Here is a 25264-nt window from a genome sequence, read left to right as displayed (position 1 = left end):
ATTACTTTGGGTAGTATGGCCATTTTCACAATATTGATTCTTCCTATCCAGGAGCATGGAATAAAACCACAGAAATTTAAAGGATTAGTAGTAGGTACTATGAGCAACTATATGTCAATATGTTGGAAAATCTAGAGGAAATTGATAAATTCCTAGATACATACAACCTATCAAGACTGAACCATGAAGAAATCCAATGCCTGAACAGATCAATAACAACTAATGAAATCAAAGTTGTAATAAAAAGTCTCCCAGTAAAGCAAAGCCCGGGACCCAGTGGCTTCACTGCTGGATTTTATGAAACATTTAAAGAAGAACTAATACCAATTCTACTTAAGCTGTTCAAAAAAAACAAACAAACAAACAAAGGAGAAGGGAATACTACAAATCTCATTCTATAATGAGACCAGTATTACCCTGATACGAAAGCCAGAAAGATACGTCAAACTAAGAAAACCACAGGCCGATATCTCTGATGAATATTGGTGCAAAAATCCTCAACAAAATGCTAGCAAAACAAATTCAACAGTGCATTAAAAAGATCCTTCATCATGACCAATTAGGATTTATCCCAGGGATGCAAAGATGGTTTAACATATGCAAATCAATCAATGTGATATGTCATATCAACAAAATAAAGGACAAAAACCATATGATCATTGACGCTGAAAAAGCATTTGATAAAATTCAACATCCTTTCATGATTAAAAAACTCTCAAAAAACTGGGCACAGAAGGAATATATCTAAATATAATAAAAGCCATATATGACAGAGCTACAGCTAGAATCATACAGAATGAGGAAAACCTGAAAGCTTTTCTTTTAAGATATGGAAGATGACAAGGATGTCCACTGTCACCACTGTTATTCAATACATAACTGGAAGTCAGACAAGAGAAAAAATAAAGGGCACCTAAATTGGAAAGAAAGAAGTCAAATTATCCTTGTTTGCAGATGACATTATCTTATATTTGGAAAAACCTAACTACTCCACCAAAAAACTATTAGAACTGATAAATGAATTCAGTAAAGGTGCAGGATACAAAATCAACATACAAAAATCAGTAGCATTTCTACATGCCAATAGTGAACAATCTAAAAAAGAAGTCAAAAGAGTAATATCATGTACATTAATAGCCACAAGTAAAAGCAATAACTTAGGAATTCACTTAACCAAAGAAGTGAAAAATCTCTACAATGAAAACTATAAAACGCTGATGAAATTGAAGAGGACACACAAAAAATGAAATACATCCCATGTTCTTGGATTTAAAGAATCAATGTTGTTATAATGTCCATACTACCCAAAGTACTACAGATTCAAAGCAATTCCTATCAAAATACCAATGACATTCTTCACAAAAATAGAATAAACAATCCTAAAATTTATAGGGAACTACAAAAGACCCAGAATCACCAAAGCTATCCCGAGAAAAAGGAACAAAACTGGAGTAGTCATTATCTGACTTCAAATTCTACTACAGAGCTATAGTAACCAAAACAACATGGTACTGGCATAAAAACAGACACATAGACCAATGGAACAGAATACAGAACCCAGAAACAAATTTGCTCACTTACAGTGAACTCATTTTTGACAAAGGTGGCAAGAACACACATAAGGAAAAGATAGTCTTTTCAATGAACGATGCTGGGGAAGCTGGGTGTCCATAAGCAAAAGAATAAAACTAGACCCCCTATATCTTGCCATATACAAAAATCAAATCAGAATGAATTAATTAAACCTAAGACCTCAAACTATGAGACTGCTACAAGAGAACATCAGAAAAACTTTCCAGGACATCTTCTGGGCAAAAATTTCTCCAGTAATACCCCACAAGCACCGGCAATCAAAGCAAAAATGGACAAATGGGATCACATCATGTTAAAAAGCTTCTACCCAGCAAAGGAAACAATCAATAAAGTGAAGGGATAATCCACAGAATGGGAAAAAATATTTGCAAACTACCCATCTGAGAAGGGATTAATAACTAGAATATATAAGGAGCTCAAACAGCTCTATAAAAAGTATAATAATTGTAGTTTAAAATGGGCAAAAGATTTCAATAGATATTTCTCAAAAGGAGACATCCAAATGGCAAACAAGCATATGAAAAGACGCTCAACATCATTGATCATCAGATAAATGCTAATCAAAACTACAATGAGATATTATCTCACCCCAGTTAAAATGGCTTTAATCCAAAAGACAGGCAATAACAAAGCTTATGAGCATGTGGAGAAAAGGGAACCCTCATATACTGTTGGTGGGACTGTACACCACCAATTATTATGACCACTATAAAGAACAACTTGGAAGTTCCTCAGAAAATGAAAAAGAAAGAGCTACCATGTATGATCCGACAATTTCACTGCTGGTTATATACCCAAAAGAAAGAAAATCAGTATATTAAAGAGGTATCTGCACTCACATGTTTGCCACAGCACTGTTCACAATATCTAAGATTTAGAAGCAACCTAAGTGTCCTTCAACAGATGAATGAATAAAGAAAACATGGTACTTATACACAGTGGAGTACTATTCATCCTTTATAAAGATTGAGATCCTGTCATTTGCTACAACATGTATGGAACTGGAGGTCATTATGTTAAATGAAATAAGCCAGGCACAGAAAGACAAATAACAGATGTTCTCACTTATTTGTGGGATCCAAAAATCAAAACAATTGAACTCATGGAGATAGAGAGCAGAAGAATTCCCACCAGAGGCTGGGAATGGTGGGGGTTGCTTTGGGGTGGGGAGGTGGGGATAGTTATCGAGTAGAAAAAAAATGGAAAGAATTAACAAGACCTGGTATTTGATAGCACAACCAAGTGACTATAGTCGATAATAATTTAATCGTACATTTTAAAATAACTAAAAGAGTATAATCAGATTATTTGTAACACAAAGGATAAAAGCTTGAGGGGACAGATATCTCATTTTCCATGATGTAATTATTATGCATTGCATTCCTATATCGAAATATCTCATGTACCCCATACATACCTACTATGTACCCACAAAATAAAATTAAAAATTTGCTTAGAAAGGAAGTTTATTTACACGAAGGAAATAAACTTTAAAAATGAGTGTCATAAGAAATAACTCTCTTATACCTTATCTGATATTATGAATTAATGTATATTTAAGCACATGATTTAAAACCCTGGAGACAGCAAATCACTATCATTTTAGACGTTAATATGACCAAATATGAAATTATTCCTTCTAAGTTTAGGCTGAAGGTTATTGGACATGAAGAAATAATTTGGACCCAGGGTATAAATATGAATGGATAAAATATATAAAGAATGCAAACTATTTCCAGTATGTACTTATACTTCTACAAGTATATAGAAGTATCAAATGGCAGAAACTTTGACATGAAGAAAACTTGGTTTGGGTTTTGCCTACTCTGTGACTTCTGAGGCTTGTTTTCCCCCTCTGTATAATGGAGATTTTAAAATAAGAATACCCACCTCATAGGTTTGGTATATGGTTTAAATGAGATAGCCAAGCTTTATTTTCAAGGTAAGAGCTCAAAATATTAGTTATTATTATTGTTGAATTCAGCATCTTTTTAAAAGAATCAAATGAAATATTAATGATAAATTAACCAACCCTGCAAGTGACCTAAGTCTCACTCCCTATTCAACATATTGTTAGCCTAGTTTCAATTCTATTACACTTAAAACAATCTCAATTAAATTATTGTAAAATAGCCTGCATTTTAAGGACACCACGGACTGGAAAAAACCTTTACTTTAATTAGTCTGAATTAGTGTTGCTTTTACTGCACCTGGCTCATCCTAAAAAACAGACTGTATGAAATGTCACAATATGTGCAATAAAGACCCAAAGAAAGAAACATTATTTTGAGTTGATTTTCTTTGTTTCTTTTTTCTTTTTTTTTTTTTTCTTTCCAGAGAAGTCAGTCTTTCACCAAAGGCCTATAAAGCAGAATTAGCCATACACTTTCTTGTTATTTTATTAAATCATTATAATTATCCCAGGAAAACTGGAAAACCTATGAATACACAGAAAACTAGCAAATTTGTAAGTTGGTTTTAACAACAATAGGTTCTCTGGCTACCTCCTCTCTATTTCTACAATAAAGTATCTTGCTCATTTACTATTTTAACTGTTTACTATCTGTCTTATCATTGGAATATATGCTTCAGAAATTGGCATCCTGTCATTGTGTTCACTCTTCTCACCCCAGTGACTCCTCAGTGAATGGTACTCGGTAGACACTCAATAAATATTTGTCAAATCAATGAATAGAGGTGGAAAACTGAATAACAGAGCTAGAAATAGTGACTAGTTTTTCTACTAGTCTTGATCCATAGATTATATACTATACCTTTTAAATTTTATTTTTTAATTGGAAAATAATAATTGTACATATCCATGGGATGCATAGTGGTGTTTTGAGACATATAATGCGTAGTAATCAGATATATTATACTTTTAAAGAACTCCCAGAAATAGGAATTTTTGGTAGTCAGTACTAACTTGTTCAGGATATCCTCAAGTGTAACAAAACTTTTTTTTCTTGGCTCTAATTTATGTCTTCCCTTTATTCAACCTCCTCTGTAGTATAAGAGTTGGTAACCTGCACGATCCCTGCTTTTGAGTTTAATCTAAGAATATCCACAAAGTCAATGACGCACTGAGTCCCAGCAGGTATATACTCTGAAGATGACAACTTTCTCCAGAGTTTGAAGACAGATGATGAAATATTGAAATGTCTCAGAAATAGACTTCTCAGAGTTGCTTTTTAGTTTTCATTGGAGAAGAGAGAAATATATAGTGATAAATTAATTAATTAAATCATAGCTAGTAAACTCATACTTAAAGTGAGACATCCCATAGCTCAGTCAATATGAATATTAGAATTTTTAGAAGAAAATATTACAGTGTCATTCGTTTTAAAAAATCAGAACGTATTGTATTTAAGACACACAAGATAAGCTCTTGTTCATTTAAGACCAAAGCTTATAGCTAAAGTGAACTTCTGCTCTAAAATTTAATCTTTTCTCCTCAAACTAAATGTATCAGACATCACTTAGTAAATTGTAATAACTACAGCCGAATATGTACAAATATGACTAATCCGAGAGTTGGCGCCAAACTAGTTTTGACCTTTCATTGTAAGATGATCCTTTATGGTCTTCCAAAAGACGTGGACGTATTTTAGGGGCCACAAACAACAATTCAAATGTCATGTTGTAAAATAAAGTAAAAACAAAGCTTCTTACATAGGAAACGAATTTTAATTAAGGTCAAGAACCTACTGAAAACTAATCTAATTAGAGACATTTTGCTGAAAAGCAAGAGTAGATAAGAGAAGAAGGTGAGAGAGCAAAAATTGCAGCAACTTTTTTGGGGGTCTGGCCCTTGTAAAATGTATTAGTCACAAAAAGTATAGAAACACCTTTAGGAAACTTTCTTTTCTTGTACCCACTAACGAACCAAGGAACTTAATTAAATCAAGATATTTCTAGTCTTCCAAAGATAGATAAGAGGAAGAGAAGAAAGGAGATGTGAATAAAGGAAAAAGGGAAAGGAAAGGAAAAGCTTTTAGTTATCGAGCAATTCCTTTGTATCAGAATTCCATTAAGGGCTTTTCGTACATTAGCTAATACAAATCTTACATAAGAAAATTATTAGTATCCCCATTTCATAGATGAAGAAACAAAGGCACAGAAGGGTAAAATGGTGAGTAATCTTCCCAGAATCAGACAGTTATGTAAAAGCAACACTGTGATTTTAAACTCGGGTTTCGTCTACTAATGCCTTCATTCTTTTTAAGTATTACTCCAAATGGCTTCCAATAATAATGAAAAATAACAGCAAAACTTCCAGGAAATGCTCTAAGCAGTGTTCCTACCCACATCCTCTAAACATAATTTTCTGGATGTGATAAAATTTAGTAATTTCACCCAGTTTATTACTTGCCTTGGGGAGATTCAAATGAAGGCAGAACTGTATAAATTACAATGATGATATGGCACAAAATACACATTTAATAACTATTTACTCTCATCATTATGATAAAAACTACAAATGTGTAACTTAAATGGAATAGTTTACTAATTTGTTTTAGACTTAACACTAAACACTTACTAAGGAGATAATCTTGTTTCTACTAGAATACGTTTGGTCAGAAGCAGAAGTTGACCACATGATGGAAAATACAATTATTAGTTGAGTGAACACTGGAGTTGGGATGAGGCTATGCATGTGTATGTCTAACACACTCAGAGCCAGCTACTCATAATTATTTGAATTGAATGTGAGTGTATATCTATCCACTATCAATCTGTTTTTGCTCATAAGTGGAAATTGGTTATTTGTTAATAATGTAAATGCAAGAAAGCAACAAAAGAGTCAAAATTGATTAAACTGGCAATCCGATTAGAAATGGACAAATCTTAACGTTTCAAGTATATGAGTTGACTATTCTATAAGCATAATAAACCATTACAAAAATGAAAGTGTCATCTAAGTGTTGATAAGTAGAAAATCAGGAAGCAGGTGTGGCAGTTCTGTTTTATTTAGCTAAACTAATCCAACTAGACCTCACTTAAGAACAAATTTATTTGACAAGCTTACCTGATGTTTTATCTCTGACATAACCTGATTTTCTGTATCTGAGCCAATCATATCATCCTACCCTTCAACTTATTAAAAAAACAATTAATCCTATTTAAATTACTGTATAATTGTGTTCTCTCCGAAGCATACACAGGCACCCATTTGAAAAGCAGTGTGTATAATTATAAAGGTACTTACATATTTGGTTTCTCGACCAGCTGCTCTTGGAAGAGTTGTAGGAGTCTGTATGAAAATAAAAACAATTATACATCTGAAATAATAAAGTAAATAATAATAGACTCAACTTCTGGAATGTGTTCACCTTCGTCTCAATTGAGACTTTCTAAACATTGCTCTCTCTACACAATATCATTTTTTAGAAAATTATTTTATAAAATGATATCACTAAATAAAATAAAATGATTTTAATTTATTTATTATTTATTAAAATAATAAATATTTTATTATTTATTATTATTTTAATAATAAAATAAAATGATTATTTTATAAAATGATATAAAATGATATTCTTTTCACTGACTTTATCTATCAGCTTTCTGGTAATTTCTTCTTATTTATTGATAATGTTAACTCATGGATCATAATAGTTCTTTCCTCATGTTTCTTCCATAATTTTTGCCTATTTCAAAATTCATGTAGAAATCTCTGTCTTTTCAATTTATTGAGCTCCTCAATTACAAAGATGTTCTCATCTATTCCATTTCATTCACTCCCAGAAAGCTCCTTAACTTCACCTTCACCAGTAAAACAGAAACTCTCAGAAATTTCAGTTACAAATGTCCCACACTCAGAACTCTACCTCCTATCCACCATCTTCATTTCTCTAGTGCTACTAGAGCAACATCCACATCATTGGGACTTCCAAATCACTCACCTTCATCAGCTTTATTCTGGCTTTACCACTTATCTCATATTATTTAATATTATAAGCAATTTTAATACTTTCATTTTTTAATCTTCCTCTCTTCCTGTGACAAGTTCACTTCCAAAAAAAAAAAAAGAACTCAACCCTAAATTGACCTTACCACCATTTTTCTCCATACTTGTATCTGAGAAGCAAAACATTGTTGGAGAAACTCTTTCAAACAAACTAATTAATTTTATTTTAAATTAATAATTATCAATTTCAAATGTGCATTCAGTACTGCCCCAAATTTTTCTTTTGTAGGCCCACTTTCTGAGATGAAATAGCTATTTGATTCATTCATCCACTCAATACATATTTGTGTATCTACTGTGTGTACCAGTCACTGTTCTACACCCCTGGGACTTATTGGTGAACAGAAGAGACAAAGATGTCCTGCCATTGAGGAGTTCACATTCTGGAAGAAAAGAAATAAGCAGTGAAATCATAAATAAGTGAAAGGAATAAATGCAATGAAAAAGAGTAGAAATAAATTGAAGCCTAGGGTAATATATGCTTTCAGATAAAAATTTATTTGCTTCTACAAAATACCTTGTATTTTTCTGGAACACCTAGATGTTAAGGAGGTCAAGAGTGCTGGGAGTTTACAATTTTAAATTAGATGATCAATGTTGAGAAGGTGACATCTGAAGGAGACTTCAAAGACTTGAAGGAGTAAGGGAGTTGAATATGTAGTATTCTAGATAAAGAGCATTCCAACAAGAGGGAAGAAGTGCTAAGTTTCTAAGGTGGATTTTCTCCTCTGAGAATGTTGGATAGAAAACTGGAAGTAATCTTTCCATAAAGGACAATAAAAAATCTGACCAATATATTGAAAAATATTTAATCAAAAACATCAATGAACTAAAAAGAAAGTGAATAATTACTGGGCAAAATCAAAAGAGGATGGGAACCTGAAGAGAGAAGCCCAGCATTTCAGAACTGCTTTTGCCCTGGGGATGTTTGCAAATAATGATGAGTTGCTGGAGAAGCTACCCCATACTTTTGATATCTCACGGGTATAGAGAGAGAAAGTCAACCAGGACTTGCCAAAAACAGATTGAGCCCCTAGGAGTAAGAGTGACCCAGAAGACTCACATGGTCTTCAGCCTGGTATCAAATCATCTGAAGATGACTGTCTGGAAAAAATAATCTCAGAACCTTAAATTAAATTCAGGTAGTTTTTCTTGCTAGTGCTCCCAACGTCTGACAGAAACAAAGAAAAGACTTTCTATGGAAAGGTAATATCATCTGAAGTCTCCATTTCTATTAAGAAATTTTCAAATAGGATATCTAGCATACAATCAGATTCAGATACACAAAAAGGCAAGACAATGTGAATGAGGATGAGCAGAAAGAATAAACAACCAAAAAAGACCCACAGAGATTAAGAAATGTGTCTTTTCAGAACCAGACTGAAAACAGCCATACTTAACCATGATTTTGGAGATAAAGGTTAAGCTGAAAAATTTTCACAGTATGCTAGAAACTATAAAATGATCAGTGATATAACTGATTTGAAAAGAAACTAAATGTGCTAAGACAGGGGCATGCTTGACACATCCAAGGCACAACAAGGAGGCTACCAGGCTGGGATGGAGTGAGTAAAGGAGAGAGTTGGAAGAAAGCCAATCATGGAAATATTGGGGCACCAGACCATACAGGACCTTGTGAGGACTTTGCTTATATTCTGAGGTTTGAAATGTGTAAGCACTTCTGGTTTTAAATAGAGGAGGGTCATGATCTGACTTAAGCTTTAAAAGGTTTTCTGCATTTGATGTGTTAAGAATAAACTATTGTGAGTCAGGGGTATAGGGACAAAACTCTTGTACTATCCAACAAAACACGGTGGCTCAGTAGTGCAGAAGCCATGGCATAATCATAGTCGACATATTCTGAAGCTATAGAAACAGGATTTCTAGCAGAAGAGATGTGAAATGTGAGAGAAAGAGAAGAATAAAACATGACACCAAAGTTTTTGGCCTTGAGCAAATGAAAGAGTGAAATTTTACCAATGGAGATGAGAAGGCAACATATGGAATCATTTTGTGGGAGAAAATCTAGATTTTATTTGTATGCATATTGAGGATAAGACATTTGTTAGAAGTCTAAATGGAAATGAAGACAGGTATTTGGAAGTCTGCAGTTGGAGAAAGAATCCTGGACTAGAAATAGAGTTGTCAGCATATATGTAGTTAGTTTTTATAATATAAAACAGGGTGAGATCACCAAATGAATGAATATAGAGAGGAATGAGAAGTTTGAGGACTCATGACTAGAGCATTTCAACATTAACAGTTTGGGAAGAAGAAGATGAACCAGCAAAGGAGACTAAGAAATGATAATAAAAAAGGGAGAGAGAGGAAAAACAGATAGAGTATGGAGATCTAAAATACTCTAGAGGAAAATATACCAAAGAGGAGGGTGTGAGCAACGATCTCAAATTCTGTTGCTGTTATCTCAACTCAGGACTGGGTTTATTGCAATGCAGAGGACTTCAGGAACCTTGGAAAAAGTGGTTTTGGTGACATAAAAAAAGGGGATTTAAGAGGAAACTGGAGAAAAGGAATTGAAAGTAGAATATATAAACTTTTTTTAACTTTTTCAAATTCATCCCCATCACACCTTCTCCCCTTAATCTTGGTTAATGATCTTACATTTTACTTCATTGAAAGGTATTAGTTATGAAATAACTACAGATATTGGTTATGAAATTATTTCTCTTCCACCAAACTATAAACATTCTTGCATCTGTAGCTGTCATGTCCTTTATTTTCCATCCTGTTACAATGGAGGATATTTCCAGCTTCTTACCAAATGGTCTTAGCACATTTGGGCCACTGTAACAAAATATTATTGACTGGGTGGCTTATAAACAACAGAAATTTATTTTCCACAGTTCTGGAGGCTGGGAGGTCTAAAATCCAGGCACTAGCAGATCTGGTGTCTGGTGAGGGCCCACTTCTGGTTCATAGATGGTGCCATCTTGCATGTCTTTACATGGTGGAAAGCGTAAGAGGTTTCTCTCCGGACTGTTTTGTAAGGGAACTTATCCCATTCATAAGGTCCCCATCCTCACAACCCAATCATTTTCTAATGGCCCCACCTCCTAATACCTTCATATATTTCAACATATGAATTCTGAGTGGGTGGGTGGGGCACAAATATTCAGACCTTTATTTCCCTTTCTTCTCTAGAATCAGTACTTCTTTCTCTACTGAGACCAATGCCACAGTATGCAAATTTGATCGTGTCATTTTCAGCTTCACAAAACAAAAAATTCTTTCTTGACCTCACTACCAACCCAATTTCCTTTTCCTTTTAACAGCCAAACATTTCAAAATAGTTGTTTTGTTTTATTCCGTTTTTATGTATTCTATCCCTGCTTTCTCATGCCACAACACATTTAAACATCAGTGATAAGGAGATCAATGGGGTGAAGTGAGGGACTAAAATCTGAGGGTAGTAAAAAGAGGTAACAAGGAAGACAATATCAAAGTGGTCCTTCAGCCTTCAGGGAGAAAATGGTTAACTATAGGTTTCAACAACTGGCCAGCTTCAGATGAATCTTTCCCTTGATCCCTTCTCAGCAATGACGACTGGGACAGCTATTGGAAGAGAAGAATATACCATAAGCAGAGGTGCAGGGAGGCAGAAAGGAGGGTCAGGGTCACCAGGGTGGAGAGGAAGTGGCAGGTGGGAAGTGGTTGATACTATGGCGCTTCTCCCTTCTGAAGCACATGCCCCTCCTGCTTTTAAAGAACAAACAAATAAACCTCACCAGAATTGCCAAGTGCTAGGACTTGGGCTTCAGGACCTGCCACCCCAGGCACCAGGCATATATACACCCAACTTAGCTGACATGCTCAGGGAAATTTGAGTTTCCATGGAAACATAATAAGACATCTGAAAAACTTAAATACTATAAAAGAAAATAATGTTTCCTCTATTCCACTCCTAAGTATTTACCCAAGATAAGTGAAATCATATATCCATACAAAGTCTTGTTTACAAATGTTCTTGGCAGCTTTATTAGTAATAGCTCCGAATTACAAATAACCCAGCCATCTATTAACTGGTGAATAGATAAATAAAGGATGGAATATCCACACAGTGGACTATTAATCAGCAATTAAAAAAAAAAAGAGCTACTGATCCATGCAATAATATGGATGAATTTCAAATGCCTTCTACTAAGTAGAGGCTAAAGTGACTACAGACTATATAATTACATTTATATGATATTCTTGAAAAGGCAAAAGCGTAAGAACACATGAAAAGATAAGTGGTTTCTCAAGACTTGGATTGGAGGGAAGTATATACTAAAAAGGAGCACAAGGAACTTTTTCAGTTGATGGAAATGTTTTGTTTGGAATGTGGTAGTAATTATATGATTGGATTATTTTGTCAAAACTCAGAGCTGTAAACTAAAAGGATTGAGTTTACAGTGATTAAATATTACCTCAATAAATCTGATTTAGAAAAAGAAGCTATGTTAGCTTCAACAAAGAATGTAATACAGGAATTGAAGGAAAGAATAGATACTGAACAAAATCTTGAACTGCAATATTAGATCAAGGATTCCTCTTGAAGGAATTAGAAAATAATAAATAGAAAAATATGAAGAGTAAGATACATGAAATACGGAATCAAAAGTGACAAAATCAGTATTATGAGAGTCCCATGTGGGAATAAATATTTGTAAAAATAATGATCAAAAATTACCGAGAATGTAAGGGGAAGAAAAGATTGAACACGTCATGTGAAAGGTCATAGACGGTAACAATCAAAATACGTAAGAAAAAAATGCATACCTAAATACATCATAAAAAAATCTGTAAGATCATACATAAAGATAAAGTTTTAAAAGCTATAGAGCAATTCTGTAAATGATCACTCTATAGCAGAGGAACAAGTATCACGCTGACAAAATACTTCCTAAGTATGTTGTTGAAGAAAAAGAAGCCTGGGGGAAAGTGTTGAAGAAAGAGTACCTACAATTTTATTTGCAGCAAAACTATAATTTAAATGAAAAGGCAAAATAAAGATGTTATCATGAACAGAGTTCACAAAATCTACACAAAAAGATCTTGCTTTATACAACTTGAGGCAAGATTCCAACAAGAAAAACAATAAGTCCAGGAAAAAGCTTTGAATGTGTGCAAAATTAGGATCTAAATCAGAAATAAGTAACCAAACAAAGGAAAGGTAAAGAAGTGTTCAGACATAAAGTTCAAAACAATACTAATAAATTGTATACGTATGTGCTTGTGTTTGTATATACAGGTTGATTAAAAACAAGTAGAAAGTGGAAAGTGCTATAGTACTTACAAAATTTTAGGAAAAGGCATTTATATGTTTTAAAATTGATACAAAATTAAGCATAATAATTGTCTTTAACAATGTATATGTAACTACCAGAAGTAACAAGATATAAAGTAAAATTTTCAAAATGTTCAACTAGTAAATATCAAAATTGTCTAAGGAAAGCAGAAAAAAAACAAGAGAAATAAAAACATTTTAAATGGAAAACATGAAATAAGATAGCAAAAATTCACCCTAACATAACAAGAATTGCAATAATTATAAATGGCTTAAGGTCCCTGGTAAATAGAATCTAATTGAATGTAAAAATTATATGCAGAAATATGCTGCTCTGAGAAAATTAGACAAAAGGGTATAAAAAAAGGAAAGTAGCAGTAAAAGATACATCTAGGAAAACAAGAATTAGAAATTATAAATATAAAGTCCCTATTTTAATACTCAAGAGAAAAACCTTAAGTTAAAAAATGATTATATATGCTGATAAAGCTTCTAAAAACTCAAAAACGAGAATGAATGCCAACACACAAGCACCAGCAATATGGTTTCAAAATATACAAGTCAAATCTAATAAACACTTCTTTAGACTTATCTTTCTCTGACCCTTGGCCGCAATCAACACAATTATATTCGCAAACACTCTCTTCTTATAGCTTCCATGATATCACATTGCTCTGATTTTCCTTACCGTAAAAGCCTTTTCATTCTCATTTGCTCATCTCCACCTCCTTTGTCAGACCTGTGACGTTATGTTCCTTGGAACTCTGTACAGGACACTCACAGTGTCTACGTGCCAATGACCCTCAAATATCTCCGATCAGTTTCAAACACACAGGTTTAAGCTTTCTTGATAAGCACTTCAAACTCATCCTTGTCTAAAACTGACATAACCCTCTGCCTGCCACTATACGGCTCTTCCTTCGCTGTTGTCTATCCTCAAAGCAGAGACCTGCAGTATTCTCTCTCCTTCACTACCCACACCCAAACTCTTGGCAAGCCTCAAACCATCATGCTTCTCTAGCTCTTCTGAACCCACCCTATCCAGACCACCATCACTGACTGTTTCCCTGACTGCAGCAGCCTCCTCACAGCAGCCATACTGTTCATCTTCTATGGTTTCATATTATTCCACCATGGTTTTATGTCTCCCCATTTTCTTTGGAATCCAAGCTTCATGCCATGGCAAGTAAGTGTTTAAATCACTGTGCATAACCCAGTTTCTCAACATCATTTGCACTGTTCATCCCTAGCTCGGTGTACAGCAAGCTCATTGGCTAACTTCTTTATTTTCATACACACTAAGCTCTTTCATGCTTCAGGAAATTTACACATGCCTGTTTCTCTACCTGAAAGCTATTATTCCTGATCAAAATTTCTGTGGCTGGCTCTTTTCCATCTTTGGGTCTCAGCTTGAATTCTACCCCTTGATCACTACGTTCAAAGTTACTCAGCCTTGCTTATGTTCCTAAGTGCCTTGCAACACCAGACTTACGGTAGGTGCTTAATAAATACCTGTTGAATGAAAAATTGCCTTAAATGTAGTGGCCTAAAATACTGGGTTTTTTAACACCATAAGCATTAAGTATTTGTTAAAGAAACCAGTAATATAGATTATTATTCATATATAACTTCTTAAATCCTATTCTCATTATATTTAATATAATACAGGTCTTTTACATGTTCAACGAATGAAATATGAAAAAATATATTTTAAAATTGATATAATATCTTTGACAAATCAAAGTTTTAGATTAAAAGACTTAAAGGATATACAACAAAATAGACTTCAAATACAGAAATTACAATTATCCACTTGTGAGTCCTCTGCTAAAATATAATTAATATGACAATAATTGATTACTGGGTTTTATATGTCATTACTAATGGATATTTATTGATAATATTCCAATTGAAAATTAGGATTGCTCTTCTAGTTATGTGTAGTTCTGTACATTTGAAAATTACTTTAGACATACAGTGTCCCATATTTTAAGAAAGGACAGGAAAAAAGTGTACTAATTCCAATGAAATAAATAAATAAGGTTGACCAAAAAAAACAGTAACTAATAACTAACAATTATCAATAAAGGAAAAATCATAAGCATTTCGAAATTTGGATCAGTAGAGCTTAAGTGTTTGAAAAAAATAATTTGGAGAAATGTATTATTTTATCCTAACAAATGAAAATAACTATTTTATAAGAAGGAAATACATATTCAATTACAACAATTAATAGTTTAGTAGTACTCTAACAATCTAAAATATCCAGTTTTATTTCCCTTTGAGTCAAAGAATAATGAAATAGATTCAATCAGCAAAAAGAAAAAGAAACTCTAGAAATACTTCCGTTAAAGCTCTTAGACTAATTTTACTTTAGTCTACTTCATTTTTTACTTCTCTATTTTTAAGTGGCTATAAATTCCATAAATATTGAATCTATAATTTGAGTGAGAATGAGCCACAAATTATACATTCTGAATGTCAATGTAAAAAAAAAACATAGTCTAATATGTTGGCTTTCAAACTGTTTTGAACTTGACCCACAGAAATAGATTTTACTTTGCAACCCTGTATACACTTACCTTGCATTATATGTGTACATGTAAACAAATGTCAACAAAACCTATACATTACTTGAAACCAAGTCTGATATTTACTATCTTTAAAAGTCTACAAAAAAAACTGATTGCTATTCACTAAATTTATTTCTCAATTCACTATTGGACCTTGACTTGCAGTTTGGAAATCGTTGATCTAATAAATCTTATGGTTCCATAAATTATATTAAATACATACATACTTTGACTGTGTCAGAACCCAACAATGTCTTTGGGGACCTTGAAGGAGAATCAGAAGAATGCTGAAAAAAAAAGAAAGGAAGGAAAGAAGAAGAGAAAAGGAAAGAAAAGAACAAGCCTGTGAGGCATCATACTAAAGTAGAGAAAAATGAAGAGAAGCAAAGCAAATGTTTGAATTGCACATTCTAGTTTAAGGCATTACCATAGACAAGGAATCCTGTAAGACCTTATCAATGGTAGCACAGAGCTCTTCAGTTTGCTGCCTGAGCTGTGCAGGAAAATAGAGCTGGAAGAATTGAAACCAGGTTCTGGGTTAGCAATAAGTTTTGGAATTGCATACCAAAAGCAGGGGTAATCTGAAGTTATTACCTCCACTGGTGGTTCTAATGTGTTGTCCTTGGAGACACTTTCAGTCTTGGCTGGTTCATCTAGTGCCTAGTGATAAATGAAATAGTTCTTATATGAGGCTTCTAGTCATGCAACTGGAGCAGAAAAGTATCTTCAAAGAAAGCCTTGTATGTATTAATATTCCAAGAAAAACATATTTAAAGTATTTGATGAGCTATTCTTTAACATGAAGACATTTTTCTATTAGCTCTTAAGTTTAAGTCTTTAATCCATCTTGAGTAAATTTTTGTATAAGGTGTAAGGAACGGGTCCAGTTTCAGTTTTCTGCATATGGCTAGCCAGTTTTCTCAACATCATTTATTAAATAGGGAATCCTTTACCCATTACTTGTTTTTGTCAGGTTTGTCAAAGATCAGATGGTTGCAGATGTGTGGCATTATTTCTGAGGCCTCTGTTCTGTTCCATTGGTCTATATATCTCTTTTGGTACCAGTACCATGCTGCTTTGGTTACTGTAGCCTTGTAGTATAGTTTGAAGTCAGGTAGTGTGATGCCTCCAGCTTTGTTCTTTTTTGCTTATGCAGTCAATTTGGCTTCAGACTCTCTGTCTCTCTAATGATGGGAACTAGCCAAAATCTCTATTCCATTGTTTTCTCCTCAGCTGGGCCTAATGGGCACATTCAATAGTCATCCAGAGATTTGGGCAGAGTTTATCTACAACTTTTAGGGCTCCTTTTGGCACTCTCTTTTCTGGATTCTCCCCTCACTTTCTAGTTTCTGTATGACCTTACACTGTTCTCTGTTTCCTCAGCTAATAAGTCTGCTGGGTTGCTGCTGAATTTTCACTACTTCATTGTGACCAGATAAGGGACTACCCATAAGGTGAAAAACTGTAAAATCTAGAAACCAACCTAGTGCCATATTTTTCTTGCAAGCATTGACTCTATTGCAGTTTCTACCTGCCTTGGTCATGCTTCAGTACCTTCAGATAGTTTTTTATATTCTTATCCAGAGTTTATCATTGTTATCTGTAAAACAGTTGGCTCAATACAAACTACTTCTCTATTTGCAGAAGCAGAATAAGGCAAGCTAATTTAAAATTAATTCAAACTTCTATTTTCAGCACATATTTTCTTTATCACAGAGATTGTATAAATTCAGTCTTAAACCTGTCTCAAGATAGGCTCGTGACTAAAGGTTATTTTCTCCTACCCTAAGCCTAGATTGATATAAGAAAATCTTATGGCCATTCACAGTGGCTTACACCTGTAATCCTAGCACTTTGGGAGGCTGAGGTAGAAGGATCACTTGAGCCCAGGAGTTCAAGACCAGCCTGGACAACACAGTGAGATCCCATCTCTTAAAAAATTTTAAAAATTAGCTGAATGTGGTGGCATACACCTGTAGTTTCAGAAACTTGAAAGACTGAGGCAGGAAGATGGTTGAGCCCAGGAGTTCAAGACTGTAGTGAGCCCTGATCACACCACTGCACTCTAGCCTGGGCAACAGAGTAAGACACTGTCTCTAAAACAATAAAAATTAAAAAGTGGGGTTGTCATTTCCCTTTGAAAATGTTTTTTTTAATCATACTTCTTGCAACTGAGAGTGTAACAATTCAAAAATCTTGACTTCTTAATGGAGATGCAACTCCAGTTCTCTATCTTACCAGAGCATCAGCACCATGATAAACGTTCTGAATTTCAGCCTGCTTTTAGTATTTGATCCTTGGGGATTTCCCCCACTTTTTTCATGAGCTCAGCTTTATACTGGGTTGAACACACACAAAATTGTCAGTATTCAACTGAAAAATACTTGCCAAGATGGCAATTTCATGTGGCTTGACTTGTTTTTTAATCCATTTTTTAAATTGATCATCTATTATAGGTATTTTACAACAGGAAGTTTTTCAAGCAATCTAGTTTCAATATACTTTCAAAGTTTGAAAATCTATAGCTAGAAAGGTTATACAAAAAATATATGCCATGAGTTCTGAAGACAGTTACAAAAGAGGTTACCAAAAATGCAATAAGCAATTGTAGGCACAAGACAGTTATTTTTAAGAGAAATATCGTCACTTGAATATATATGTTCTGGTAGATTTGTAAACAGAAAAATAAAAGATTCAGTTCTCTATTTTCATGTATTATATAACTTTTTAGAATTACAGGTTCCCTTCTCCTCTTATTTAGATTTGCCTCCTATTTCTCATTTCTGTATTCCCATTCTGAGGTAGAAATATCCTCACAGAAGGTTTTATGCCAGCTGTGAAACCATGGAATCCATTGCTCATCAAAATCTCTTTTCCTCCTTGTAACAACCAGGGATCTCCATCCAGAACTATTAGCCTTGACCAAGAGGTACCAGGTCCAGATGCTAGAACTGCCATTTTGGCATGGGATATACCCCTAAGAATTCAGAAAAGTGACTTTAAAAGATAAAATTTTACCATCCCATGTTTTAATAGCTCATAAAGGTAAATATTGTCTGGAAATTTTGTTTTCAAAATCCACGTCTCTGTATTAAATAACAAAATTTGGAAGGTTGGTTATAATAACCTAATAAAAACATTCAAGATTGCTTGTTTCTTACCATAACAAAAATCTATTTTGTGCTTTCTTTCGTCATTCTTTAAAATTATGATTAATCATGAGAAATGATTGGCAGGGAACTGAAAATTTCACAAAAATAACTCTTCACTGGTGTTCAGATGGTTTAATATTTTCCTGGCATGGTGTTTCAATCACCTCCTGTTCACCTTGTTAATGGGGGAGAGGTTCCTTTCCTTGTGTTACAGGGATAGATGGTTACGTAACTCTTGACACTGTACAGATAAAATCCACAACAGTTTATTAGTCACATATACTCACAGTCCAGGGAAGGGGGACACCACAAAACATGCAGGTCCACATGGAGGTCACAATAAGGAACAACCAGGGGTTGTGGGTATCCAGAGAGGAATCCCTGGTTCCACCAAAGGATATGATTGGCTTGTTTGAACTGGAACCTATTACTAAGGCATACTCAGGAATTCCACCTGGTCAGTTGGATAAGGAGGGTTGTTTGGCTAGAGGACCTTATCTGCAGGAGCAGAGTGAAGAGGGGAACTTGCAATTAGGCCATTTGAGGCTCTCTCAATTCTAGCAGATGTCAAGGTAGCACACAATATTGGGCCTTAATTTTAGGCCTTACACCACATGTGACCTCTACTATAGAGAAAATTATGGAAACAAAAAATGTCAGAAATTAAAGACCAGGACTAAGAGCCAGCTCCTCAGGATGGGATTTTGTTCTGGCCCTTGCTCACCATTCCAACAATGCCTTTCATATGCTCCTCACTCAAAGGCTGCTCTTTAACCACAAAGAACTGCTTGAGTTCTTTGAACTTGTGGTGATCTTTTGAACTACATGTAATTAACTCTCCCTAGATCCTCTCTCAGTTCACTTAGAGAATTCCTATTCATCCTGAAGATCGAAATCAAACTCCTTTACAACATCTTTCTTGTCCTCACACCAGGCAAAGTCAGCCATTCCCTGTTTGGGGCACCATATCACTTTGCACATATCTTAAGCATATTGTATCATAATTACTTTTTAAACTATATCTCTACCCTACTAGACTATTTGTCCTATTAGACTACAGAAAATATGATATTTATCTTTGTAGGCCCAGGATAGAGAATATGATAGGTGCTTAGTAAAGGTCTTTATGATGAATCACTGGGTAAACCAATGAATAAATGAAGTTAAGTTAAATTAATAAATGAATCATAGAAGTAATATGATTTAAATACTCCCTGGTAAAATGCTCTAGAGAAGTGATTTAAGCTCTTTGAGTAATTTAATTGACAAATAAACTGTATCTTTCTCTATATTACAGTTAAATTTGTTTACCATCAAAGATTTGAGCATATAATCAATGCTAGTGCAATGCGATTATTTCCTTTTTCAAACCAAACCAAATAAGACTAATATTTTAATTAGTCTGTGGAAACTTACTCTGGCAAACATAACTTTTATTAGGTTACTTGTGATATTGAAATTCACTCAGAGAATGACAGAACTATCTACTCAGGTCCCTTGGAAAACTATAGAAGATAACTGGTGTTAGGTCAGTAATGCTGAAATTTTGAAATGGCACAAAATACTCAGACTGTATTTTTAAAAATTGTATGGGGGGCTTATTTTGAACTTAAATAGTCTTGAAATTTACTAGAATTGATTTTTTTAATTGACTGTGCATTACTTGTCAGATGTATCATTGTGATATACACCCCTTCTAGCAACCATAAAAGGTAGCTTCTTTTTCTGTTGTCCAAAAATTTCTTTTAAAAGCATATTTTAAATCTCCATTAGTAAGAATTCTGACCAGAGATTGCTTTTTGGCAAGCTAGCCAGCAGGAAGATATTGTTTCTCTAGATTTATTCATTTCGGGTAAAAGTCTCTTAAAATATTATCTAATAAATTATTGTTATTAAAAATATACATTTTCTACCAAATTGGACTACAGAAATTGAGGCATAAATGGAATATTCTTTGAGCTCATTCATCTTAAAGAATTCTTAACTAATACAAATAATCAGAAATACTGTCATTAGAAGTGTTGGTAGTTTGTTCAGAAGTGCCAACTTTGGGGCCCAGCTTTTGAAAAGACACCAAATAAATCTCATAGCAGAAAAGAGTTTATGAACTTAGCACTACATTAAAATTAAGAGCCAAGAACTATGAAAAAGCATTGTAAATCAAAGTCCTTGTGTAAAAGTATGCCAATAAACTGTAATGGGTATTCCCAGTTATGAGCGTCCCTGATGAAACTGCCAACACTTTTTAGTCAAATATATGGAGTTAGTCTAACTTGCTCCTTTAAAATATAGGATGAAGTTCTAAAAATCGGGAGTTGGAAAGTAAACTGCCTCCAAAGGAAGAATGATCTAACAGAATCTGTAAACTTTTTGTTATACTTAGACTATCTATTTGATTGAATTTCAAAAATTTCATTTCCGAGTTATTAGATTTTAGTAATGATCAAATCAATCCCCAAAAATTGTGTGTAGCCTAAATTCTCCTATACTTTGTTAATATGACCGGCTGTTTGGTAGAATAAATCCCCTAAGGACTACAAAATACTTACTGGACTAATACAAAACCATTTGTAGGATAGTAGATATTGTTAGAAAAATAAATCTCACTTTGATTGTCTAGTGGGGATTCAGGTCTGAATAACATTCACCGCTGAAGAAAAGGAAAAAAGTATACTGCAAACCGAAGGAGCTTGCAGATATATAAAGTAGGGTTTCTTTAAAGATCTAGGAATATTTGCCAGTAAAATATTTTTACATGATTGGTTTAAAAATATCAAGAACTGAAGAACTCTACTTGGTGATTTTACTCCCAAGAGCTTTGGAAAGTTAAATGTTTGTTCCTCCTACAGAGAAGGGAGTTTTTGCAAACCATTCCAAGCAGTTTCAAACCCATTCCAGCAAAGCTCAATGTTAGGGGAATCTACTTTTTTTGCATTTAATTAAGGATGTCAGAAGGGTGTTCTTTATTTCCAGAAGCACCTCCTTCACTGTAATTTGCCTCATCTCCTTCAGTAGCTCAAGGAATTGAGCTGGTTTGTAATCCATCACTCTCTCAAGTCATCTAGAGCCACATTATTTCCCATTTTCTTTTAATTTTTCCACATAAAAACAAAATACTCTTCTTGTTCTCATTTAATGAAGAAATAAATATATTTTAGCAAGTAATGAAAACAAGCGTTGTAGGCAGGGATCCCATATGAGCATCCCTTACTCAATAATTCACTGTAGCTAGCTGATGTCACTGTAGGGTAGGGAACAGGGAAGGCTGAGAGCCAATCAGAGCTCCTCTGAGGTCCAATTTGGCCACTTAGTAACCTTGATGCTTTAGGGAATTTACTTGGCTTCTTTGAGCATCAAATTCTTCACAGAGTTGTGAAGATGAAAGCGCACTTAGCTCAATGTCTGATACACTAGAGTATTCAATATGGCAGCCTTTGTGATTGTATTGTCTAATCTTCAAAAGTGCCAGCTTACTTCCCCTCTAGCAGAAGGCTGTTCTATAAGCTTTTCCATGGAAATAGAATTGATGAGGCTTATTCTGTCCTAAAGAAAGACCCTTTGCTATTGTTGTTTTGATTGGCATACAGTAGTCTACTTTATTTTTATATGCTTATGAGCAAAAATTTGCCTTAAGAGCCTGTGGAATAAAATTGGAAATTTTAGAGACCTATCTGGTCCCAAACTAAACTCATTTATTTAATGAATATTTAGTAAAGAATATAGTATATCTATCTCTTCAAGAAGTTCAAGATAGAGAAAGAAAGCAATAAATATGTATAATTAAATACAATTTGATAATTTTTTAAAATTATGCACATAGTAGACAACTACCTGAGAACCATTTACCATAGATTTGAGTCCTGGACTCTTCTCCATTATTAAAGAAATTGGGAACACATTTGCCTCTTGTACTAGAATCTAAATTAAGCAATGTTTCTCTAATATAGGTCATGTGCTAAATTAGCAATAAGGTTTTGTTAAATTTTTAAGACATAAAGTTTTTTTTTTTTTTTTTTTTGAGACTGAGTCTCACTCTGTCACCCAGGCTGGAGTGCAGTGGCGTGATCTCGGCTCACTGCAACCTCCACCTCTCGGGTTCAAGTGATTCTCCTTCCTCAGCCCCTAGAGTAGCTGGGATTATAGGCATCTGTCACCATACCCAGTTAAATTTTTTTTGTATTATCAGTAGAGACAGGGTTTCACCATGTTGGCCAGGCTGGTCTCGAATTTCTGACCTCAGGGGATCCACCCTCCTCGGCCTCCTAAAGTGCTGGGATTACAGGCATGAGCCATCACGCCCTGCCAAGACATAAAGAGATTTTAAAATATTCTCACCTAAGGACATATATTTAATAAGACTGGAGTTTAGCAACTCATGCTTTAAAAAATTAAACAGGCAACTTAGCTGGGTGTGGTGTTGTGTACCTGTAGTCCCAGCTACTCAAGAGGCTGAGGCAAGAGGTTTGCTTGAGACTAGGATTTCAAATCTAGCCTGGGCAACATAGCAAGACTCCATCTCAAAAAATGAAACAAAAAATCAAAGAGGCAACTTAGAATAAATAGACTTGACAGCTGACAGGATATATCAAAATTTTGCCTTTTTCTTTTCATGCCATCGTTTTTATTAGTTGTTAAAATAACTAATTTTATATTCCTTACACCAAAAAAAAAAAATGTTTATCCTATAACTTTCCATTTAAAGAATTAAACCTGTAATTATTTTTTGCTACTTATAAAACTGAGCTGCTCCAGAATTCTTCTCTTAAGTACACACTTCTTATGAATCAAATGTATCGTGAAAATGGCAAACAGTAATGCCATTTATTAGGAACATTGTACCTAGCCCCAGCCCTAATTTTATCCTCAGAAATACTTATGAGGAAGTAAACAGAGAATTTAAATTACTTTCAAGGAAAAAATTTATATTTTCATGGAAAAATATTAGTCATTGGTAAGACAATAAAGATGCATATTCTTTGATTTTACGGAAATACTTCATCCATTCTCTCCTCCTTTAACAACTACATGATAAAAATAATAATCTATTTACTTGGAATATTAATATGTGTCAAACAGTTTAACTTTTTACCTATTGCTATCAGACTCAGATGATAAGAAGAAAAACTAGTCAATGAAAGAGAGACCTTTAACTTTCTCTGAAAAAGACAGCACACATCAAGATATATCACAAGACTGATAGGGTTTGACTGTGTCCCCTCCCAAATCTCAACTTGAATTGTATCTTCCAGAATTCCCATGTGTTGTAGGAGGGACCCAGAGGGAGGTAATTGAATCATGGGTGCCAGTCTTTCCCATGCCATTCTCATGATAATGAGTAAGTCTCAGGAGATCTGATGGGTTTATCACGGGTTTCTGCTTTTGCTTTTTCCCCATTTTCTCTTATCACCACCATGTAAGAAGTGCCTTTGATTCTGAGGCCTCCTCCGCCATGTGGAACTGTAAGTCCAATTAAACCTCTTTTTCTTCTGGTCTCAGTTATGTCTTTATCAGCATAGTGAAAACAGATTAATACAAAGACTAAAAATAAAGTCCATATAAACTTATTTTATCTACAGACCTTACTATATTGTTGAACATATTGTAATAAAGTCTGTGGACAGTCACAATGTAATCTGATTACTTTATAATCATTTGTATTTCATCCTCATGTCATTCTTGGAGAAGATGATTATTGGCAGGAGATTAAGCCAAAGACCCTGATGAAGCCAACACAATAAAAACCATACCTTACATTTATCTCTCCCTAGAAATCCTTATTTAAGACTTAAGCTACAAATGCTTCCTTCTTAAAGGTTCACAGGGGAAAAATGATAGAATATGGAATAAGATATAAATTTAAATTTTGATGCAGACAATAAATTACAGAACAGAAGTACCAGAAACCTCATGTTCTCTGCCAACAAAGTGTACTCTTTTAAAAATGATGGGCTTCATCCAGGGTTGATTAAAACTGAAACCAATCCAGTAATTCAATGAGAGCTTAACGTCTCATTGCAAGGGATGCTGGTATTTCAATTCGGAAAAAATCTTGCTCTTAAAAATAGCATTATTTTTTAAAAAGTAAATCTGGTTTCTCATTAATTATACTATACGCTGTAGAACAGAATGTGGCATAAGATACCCATCATGGGTTTAATCCAACTGGAGAGATAATTGTTGAAATAGCTAGGACATGAATTATTTTTGTTAGCTCCAGCTTCAAGGCATTCCACAGCATGGACCCTACCCAAGTATTATAATGAGTCTACAACATTACCTACCCCTGAATTGTGGTGTTCTGTGTGATATCAAAGGGATCTCAGAAAACCTTCTGTGATTTAAAATATTGCAAGATTTTTATTCTTCCATAAATAGAAGAGTTCCTCAAGATTATAGTCCTAATTTTCCCACTCAATTCAGAAATAAATCCCTTTTATTTCAATGGCATTAAGATAAAGTCTATTGTATAAACAGATGAGTATAAACGATTAAATTGTCAGATTTATTTTTTAAAACTATAACACTGAAAGGAGCAATACAATATCATTCAAAAAATACTATTGAAAATGGAGGTAACTCATAAAATCTTTAGATAAGGCTTTGATATTTTAAAATTCTTACAAAGTAAAATTTCTTACTGAGGAACACATAACATGGGAAAGCCAGCAGAAAATATGTGGAATAATTT

The 25264-nt window shown here is 34.0% G+C and overlaps 1 protein-coding gene across 2 annotated transcripts in view; it reads right to left on the bottom strand.

Annotated features, from left to right (window-relative positions):
- The window catches only part of MLIP (muscular LMNA interacting protein), a 245615-nt gene that overhangs the window by 87033 nt on the left and 133318 nt on the right, over window positions 1-25264 (bottom strand). For both annotated transcript variants that reach the window (XM_024248555.3, XM_002817019.5), the window contains exons 6-9: window positions 16019-16084; window positions 15852-15935; window positions 15652-15711; window positions 6803-6847 (exon numbers count right to left, since the gene is read on the bottom strand). In XM_024248555.3, the coding sequence (XP_024104323.3) occupies window positions 6803-6847; window positions 15652-15711; window positions 15852-15935; window positions 16019-16084 (255 nt within the window). The remainder of the gene's footprint in view (window positions 1-6802; window positions 6848-15651; window positions 15712-15851; window positions 15936-16018; window positions 16085-25264) is intronic.

Source organism: Pongo abelii, chromosome 5, assembly GCF_028885655.2.
Source record: "Pongo abelii isolate AG06213 chromosome 5, NHGRI_mPonAbe1-v2.0_pri, whole genome shotgun sequence".
Taxonomy (NCBI): Eukaryota; Metazoa; Chordata; class Mammalia; order Primates; family Hominidae; genus Pongo; species Pongo abelii.
The sequence above is the reverse complement of the archived record's forward strand: the minus strand, read 5'-3'. Positions and strand labels throughout refer to the sequence as shown.